Source organism: Suricata suricatta, chromosome 12 (assembly GCF_006229205.1).
Source record: "Suricata suricatta isolate VVHF042 chromosome 12, meerkat_22Aug2017_6uvM2_HiC, whole genome shotgun sequence".
NCBI lineage: Eukaryota > Metazoa > Chordata > Mammalia > Carnivora > Herpestidae > Suricata > Suricata suricatta.
Window position 1 is genome coordinate 53,095,185 of NC_043711.1, and position 7,460 is coordinate 53,102,644.

The window sequence follows — 7,460 nt, forward strand, 5'->3', positions numbered from 1 at the left end:
CATGGCTTTCAGCCCTGGCCACAGACCAGGTTCACGGCCCCTGTGGGGGCTGGGCCCATGGGCAGCAGTGGGGCCTCATCCTCGCATGGCCCTGCTTCAGTGGCTAATGCTGGTCTCATAGGGGGTGGATGCAGGGAGGGCCGAGACAGCTCAAGATCCAAGGTCAAATCACTGTGCCTCTCTGAGCCTCAGTTCCTTTTTTTGTGAGTTGTCAGCATTCCAAGGGTCTACACCTTGGCCCAGGATATGCTGGGGCTTCATTCACTCAACAAGTCAGCAAGCGCCGTGTAACACACAGCATTTGTTAGCTCGTCCCTCCTCACGCTCTGAGGTGTCTGGCCAAGCTGGGATTTGAACCCAGACAGCCCAGCCGCCAAGCTTGGCGCCCTGCATTCTTCTGCCTCCTAACTATCACCTGCTGCCTGCCCTAGCCCTAGCCTGAGGGTGCGGCAGGGCATGAGGTGTACATGTCCCTGCTCACAGGCTCTGGTCCAGGGAGGTGACGGAGCTAGACCCTCACAGGAAGCCCAGCGCTGTGGACCTGAAGGGGGGTGCGTTGCAGGCGGACAGGAGCACGAATGTGGGTCGAGGCTCTTCTGTCTGGCACTTGGAAACAAAGGGGTGGCAGTCAGAGTCAGACATGGCTTGGGGTCTCAGCTTTGCTCCCACAAGCTGCATGACTTGGGGCACATCCCCTTCCGCTCATGTGAGATGAGTTTGGATGCCCCCCTCATGCGCGCAGGGGTGCCGTGAAGACCTTCAGGGCCTGCCTAGGTGCTGGGCACAGGCCTGGGGCCCCACCTCTCGGACCCTCCACCCCTGGGCCAAGGGACCCCAGCTGCCCAGGCCTTTCCCCACAAGGGAAGTTCAGGGCAGTGGGAGGCTAGCCTATCTAACCTCCTGCCTCTCGGCCACCTCCTCTCCACCGTCCCTAGGGGAGTGAGGAAGAGTTGTCCTCGCAAGTTTCCAGGGCCGTTGGGCCACAGAGCTTTTGGAGCAAAGGCTCAGAGGAACCACGGGCTTGCCAGCGAGAGTGGAAAAATACCACGTCCCGTGACAAGGCCTGCTGGGCCACCACTTGAGGCCCACTGGTGGCGGCTGGCACCAGCCTCTCCCGCGAGGATCCCGGGGGACTCATGGAAAAGTTGAGAGAATGGGTCTCAGGGGCTTGTTCTCCGAGCAGCAAATTCTGCAAAACAAGGGTGGCTTTTCCAAAAAGGCAGATGAAGTGCCATGACCAGGTGGGGCTGTGACCAGGTGGGGCTATGCTGTTCTGGATTGGGGGCGGGACAGCAATAACATGCACACACATAAAAGGCACAGGACTCCGAAGCTGGCTGGCCTAGGTCAAATCCCACCTCTGCCACCTCCGAGCTCTGTGACCCCAGGCCCCTGACACCAACCTCTCTGGGCCAGTTTTCTCATCCCTTCAGGCCGTCCTGAGGATTAAGTGAGTAACAGGCATAAAGCTTAGTGGAGTGCTGGGCACACAATAAGTGCTACTTAAGTGCTTGTTAAACAAACATAATATGTGACAGCAAGGGAAGCCACCCCCATCCCTGGGTGGTTTCCTGTGTCCCTGACACAAAGCCCTCTGGCCAGAGCCCCGCTGCCCAGCCCGGTGGGGCCCAGCTGCCTTGGAAGTGGCCGCCCTCCCAGAACACGTGCTGTCAGCAGCTGTAGTTCGCCCGTCCCCAGGTGTGGCCCGCAGCAGGGCCCAGACTTGGGAACTGGTGGAGGAGGGGGGGCCGGGAGGGGCTGTCTGCAGGAAGTGGCGAGCAGCCTGGAGGGGGGCATGCTGTCTTTTGCCCCTTTTGTGCCTCTCCGGCCTGCCTCCACCCTCTGCCTCTGCCTACTGGTCCTTGGGAAATTGTGAGGGTTCTCTACTGGGGAAACTGAGGCCCAGATGGAACAAAGGCACCCAGGGAGGGAGCTGCAGAGACAGGCGTAGGGCCCGCCCTTTACCTCTGGGGTCACCTGAGCTGAACTCAAAAGAGTGGGTCGCTTAACCGACCGAGCCCCCAGGGTGTTTTACTGCTGTGCCACCGTCATTGGGAGGCAGGCTCTGGGGCACGTTTCCACTCTGCAACTTAAGTGCTGTGTGGCCTGTGTGCGCAAGCAGTGGGCTCTCTGGGCTTCACAATGAAGATAGTGGGCCAGGCGCTGGGCACTGGGTGGCTCAGTCGGTTGAGCACCCTGACCTTGACTCAGGTCGTGATCTCACAGCTTGTGGGTTTGAGCCCGGTGTTGGGCTCTGTGCTGACAGCTCAGAGCCTGAAGCCTGCTGTGGATTCTGTGTTTCCCTCTCACTCTCTGCTCCTCCCCTGCTCATGCTCTGTCTCTGTCTCTGTCTCTCTCAAAAATAAAAAAATAAACATTTTTCAAAAAAAAGATGAAGGTGAAGAAACCTACATCAAAGGGCCAGGGTAGAGCAAGACCAACTAAATATAGAAGTCACTGCACTTGGAATAGTACCAGGTATACAGGAAGCACTCAGTAAAAGGTGGTTGGTGGTACTGGCCGAAGGCAGCTGAGCCAGGTGGGCCCTGAGAGCTTTCTTCTTGCCCTTTTCCAAAGGCCCTTTCTAGTTATTTCTACTCAAAGTGATGCAGACTCTCCGAGAACTGTGCTTTTGCCAGAGTTCCTGGGCCGGATCAGTAGGGTTCTGGGCTCGGTTCCCTCCATCGATGTCTGTTACCACCTGGGCCCCGAAGGGCCCTGCAGTAACCTGACACTGTCCCCACCCCCCCAACACCGCAGACACACTCATTCTGCTCTCTGGGTATCAGTTTCCTCACCTGTAAAATGGGTGCATTGGCCACATAGTGATTCCTTTGAGGTCCCCAGGGAGTCAGGGGCTCTGTGACCTAGTCCTAGCATTTCAGGTGGTCAGCACGACCTTTCTGAATGCGCTGCACTGGTGAAGCGAACTACCTCGTGTCTTTGCTCAGAGCAAGGAGGTTAATCCCCACGGGGCCTGGGTGCAGGTCCCGTGCTCTGCAGGTGACCCCGGCACGTCTTCCAGCCCTTCCAAGCCTTGGTTCCTCCTCTGTCAACACGGGGGCCCACACACCAGTTTGGGGGTATGGTGAGCACGAAGTGGGCGCATGCCTGGGGAGTCCTGGCTCTGCCTGTGCCTTGCTGAAAATACCAGGAGTTTGCGGTCTGTTCAGAGCCGTGCACCTCCGAGCTCCTCCTAGGCGTAAACCCTGCCTGGAAACTTCCCATGTGGAAGGGAAAGATTGGGAAATCCATCCAAGAGATCAGAGGCCACAGGGCATTTGCAGACCAGTGCTCTCAGGATCAAAGGAGAGGATGTAGGGTGGCGCTTGGCGATGGGCCGGCACAGCCTTGGTCATCTCTGGCCCCCACCTCCAGCTGACCTGGGCTTGCCTGGGCCGTGCTGAGTGATCCAGCAAAGGCTTGTGGGCCTCCATGGCCCCGAGGAAGTGGGGGCTCTCCCCCACCTCCCCACCACGGGCCTTCAGACGCTTCTCTTCCTCCTGGAAGTGCTCATCTACTTCCTACAAAATCAGCATCAACGACTGGCTCCTAGGTGCCAGGCACTGTTTTGATGGTGTTACACCTATCTTACTGCACCCTTGCCTCACCTCTTGATGGAGGTCCTTTATGATTGTCTTCTCCATTTACACATTGTAACAGGCCCAGAAAGGGTGAGCATCGTCGAGGTCACACAGCCACCGAGGGGACAGAGCTGGGATTTGAACCCGCACTTAACAGACTCTGGGCTATAAATCGTACTGACAGGTGCGGTGTCAGCTGGTGTGTGCTGGGCATCTCATGCCGGCCCCTGGGCTACGCCTTCTACATACACACATGCTAGTTTACCCTCTTCGCATTCTCCTTCACTCACTAGAGTTTCTGTTCACGAGGGCAAGGATTTGCTTTCTGTCCTGTCCACCACTATATTTCCAGGGCCTTGATATTCAGTAAATATCGTTGGCATTGAATCTTAGTAAATCTGAGGTGAGTACCTGTATTATACCCAGGTTACAGGTGAGGCAACTGAGGCCCAGAGAGGTTAAGCAATAGGTGCAAGGTCACACAGCAGGTAAACCAGTAGGCTCGGCTCCAGACCCTCAGCTTTGGAGAGAATGCTTGAATTTGACAGCAGCAGGTGATGCCATGGGCCCCCCTCAATCCGTCTCGTCCCTCACAGGTCGTCTACTTCACGGCCACCTTCCCCTTCGCCATGCTCCTGGTGCTGCTGGTTCGTGGACTGACGCTGCCCGGTGCAGGCGCAGGCATCAAGTTTTATCTGTACCCCAACATCAGCCGCCTCGAGGACCCTCAGGTACATGGGGAGGCGGCCGTCTTCCTCCCACCCAGGGCCAGGCCGGGCAGGGTGCAGGGAAAGCAAAGCTGGTGGCCCAGTCTCCTCGGTTCTCAGGCGCACACATCTGGTCAGGCCATCCGCCTCTGGTACTTTACCACTGGGCCGCAGCCGAGTGTTCCCCAGCCCATGAGCCCTTCCAGCTCTGTGTGTATCTTTGCATGTCGAGGACCCCTGAGGCCGGGCCCTGTGCCAGGTAAGGGGGGAGAAGTCTTCTGATGAGCTCTTCTCCTCCTCGGCCCTGGCCTCTGCCCGCATGGCCGAGAGGGCTGCACCGCGGGGACGGAAGGGCCAGCCCAGAGTGCTGCTGCTGGCTTCCTTGGCTGAGGCTGGGATTCAGAGTTAGTGATGAGCTCTTGGAAGGTCAAGGGGCAGATATTGAACCCTACCTCCTGGCACTCAGCTGCGTGGCCGCAGGGGGTTGGAGAAACCTTCCTCCCCACTGCCCTCTCGCCCTCTCGTAGGTGAGAGGGGGCTTGGCCAGCATTGGAGGACAGCTGGGAGGCAATTTTGTGGCCACCAGGAGCTGCTGGATGAAGGATCTGGAGAGCAGCTTTGCCTGCATAATCTGTTCGGGAATTCCTCCCCCTTCCAACTTGGGGATCCCCAGACAACAGCAGTTATAGTCATGACCGCGGCCTTGACTTAAACAGTCTTACCATGTGTCTGGACTGGGCTAAATTAAATTTTGTTTCCTTAGACTAGGCAGAAGAGTGCTGTGGGTCAGGGCAGTGGAGCCCATTTCACAGATGTGAAAACTAAAGCTCCTGGTGGGAGTCCTATTGCCCACCGTCATTTCATGGTTGGAGTTCAGATCCATCTGCTTTGAAAGTCCATCCTCTTACTCCTGACGCTCAGGGGCCGGGGGGTTTCTTGGGCGTCCAGGCTTCCTTGCAGCTCAGTATTGCCTTGAAAGACGCCCGCAGCTACCACCTCCATGCTCTCACAGCAGCCAAGAACCTGCACCTTCTGAGGTGCCGTCCTCCAGGTGTCCAGGAGCCGGACGGCCTCCTCTAGGAAGCTGGTTCTAACGGCCTCTTCTCTCTCTCTTCTGACCCTCCGCACCCTGCACCCCCTAGGTGTGGATTGATGCCGGGACCCAAATATTCTTCTCCTATGCCATCTGCCTGGGGGCCATGACCTCTCTGGGGAGCTACAACAAGTACAAGTACAACTCGTACAGGCAAGTGTCGTGCCAGCGGGCCTGGTAAACCTTAGAAATGATGATGTTTAAAGAAAAAAGAGAAGAAGTAGGGAGCGTGGCTTCCTTGTGTTGTGAATTAACTTGCTCCCTGACGTATGTGTGACTTAGGGACTGTATGCTGCTGGGATGCCTGAACAGTGGTACCAGTTTTGTGTCTGGCTTCGCAATTTTTTCCATCCTGGGCTTCATGGCACAAGAGCAAGGGGTGGACATTGCTGATGTGGCTGAGTCAGGTATGGTGGTATTGGTGGCAGTGGTGGTGGGCACTGCCACCTAGTGTGTAAGCCAAGTACTGCAGGCATGAAGCCAGACCCCAGGGGGCTTTGGGGGGGGACGAGCCTGGTTTCCGAAACGGACCCCCCCCCACCAAGATGTCCCCCAAGCATCAAAGAGTACAAAAGCTAAATTTTAAGCACTTTGCAATTTGGCCCAAGGGGCTCGCAGAGACATGGGGGTTGGTTAAAGTTGGGGGAATACTTAGCTACTTTTGTGTGGTCTTCCCTCCCTCTCCTTCCCCAGCAAACTCCTGGTTTTGGCAACAGAAAGCACTTTCCTAACTCAGGCCCAAGCCAGCCACCAGTCGGCATTCCATCACCACCTTCTCAGCTTTGGTTTCTGTATTTTGCACTTTGCTCCCAGCGCGTTCCCTCCAGCAAACCCATTCATTCATTCCACCGATGCTATTGATTTATGGGGTCTGCCCTGTGTCAGGCACCACCGTAGGAGCAGGTGGGGAGAGACGGTGGGCATGGCAACCACCCTCTGGGACTGTGATGACCCAATTTGGGGGTAGGTTGTGGGGATAGGGTTACCCCCTCCAGACTTGGGCCCAGCTGAGGGGGGGGGGCGTGCTCCTTCTGGAAGCAGAGGAAATTCTTAAGAGTCATGAACTCTGCAAAGCCTGGGATCCGAGGCTGGGATCCTGGAGCTCCAGCTAGGAAGGTGTGGAACCTGGAAATGACAAGGTCATCAGTTGCTAGAACCTTAGGGCCTCAGAACCACGGTATTCTGGACTTGCTCGTGGATGTCCTAAGTCCTGGAACCGCAGCCGTAGAACAGCAGTGGAGTGGCTTCGGGCACAGGAACTGCAGGCTCCCGGGCTCCCTGAGTACTGTCTTTGCGGCTCCTCCACCTCCCTCCTGTCTTGCCCATTCACTGGATGGGCGCTCATCAGCTGCCTGGAAACCTTGGTTGTTTTGTGCACATCCTCTGCTGCACCGACCTCTCGAGTTCTCATGACCTCTCAGGGGCCCCATGCAGAGAGGCAAGGGTCCTGGGCTGAGGCCCCCCTCAGGTCCAGAGGACAGCCTCCTGTCCTCACTGCAAGGACCACCAGAGACCAGAGCCAGGCATAGCTGGAGCCCTGGCCATGGTATTGCCCTTGCCCTTGTTGGAAACAGGGTGGCATTGGTTCCTCAGCCACAGAACCCTACCGTTGGGGGCCAGGGGTACTTCGGTGTTGTGCATTTAGACATCTGTTCTGCAGATGAGGAAACCGGTGGCTTGAGAGCAAGGGCCTTGCTCAGGCTGATATGGATCCAAGTTGGGGTCTCCTGGACAGGGCACCCGCCTTCCTGGACAGGCCCCTCTGACACAAGGACGTCCCCTGCCTCCTGCCTTCTCACCCACCCCGGACACACCTGACAATTCTGGCCGTCCCCGTGTGAGAATGCGTCTGAGCTCCTCTGACTTTCTCTGACATCAGAGCCTGCGTACCCTGCTTTCGTCCTCGCTTGGCAAAGATGTTCTCTGCCACCTGCACCCCTTTCCCTCCACGGTGTCCTAGGACAAGCGTGGCAAGCCCACGCACGTCTCAGCCCCACGCATCTCTCCGCTGCCCGGCCCCCCCCCCCCCCCCCCCCCCCCCCCCCCCCCCCCCCCCCCCCCCCCCCCCCCCCCCCC

At 57.6% G+C, this 7,460-nt stretch overlaps 1 protein-coding gene across 2 annotated transcripts in view; it reads left to right on the forward strand.

Moving 5' to 3' along the window:
• Positions 1 to 7,460, forward strand: part of SLC6A6 (solute carrier family 6 member 6) — an 82,069-nt gene that overhangs the window by 56,729 nt on the left and 17,880 nt on the right. For both annotated transcript variants that reach the window (XM_029915883.1, XM_029915884.1), the window contains 3 exons: positions 4,181 to 4,315; positions 5,434 to 5,537; positions 5,667 to 5,791. In XM_029915883.1, coding sequence (XP_029771743.1) covers positions 4,181 to 4,315; positions 5,434 to 5,537; positions 5,667 to 5,791 — 364 coding nt within the window. The remainder of the gene's footprint in view (positions 1 to 4,180; positions 4,316 to 5,433; positions 5,538 to 5,666; positions 5,792 to 7,460) is intronic.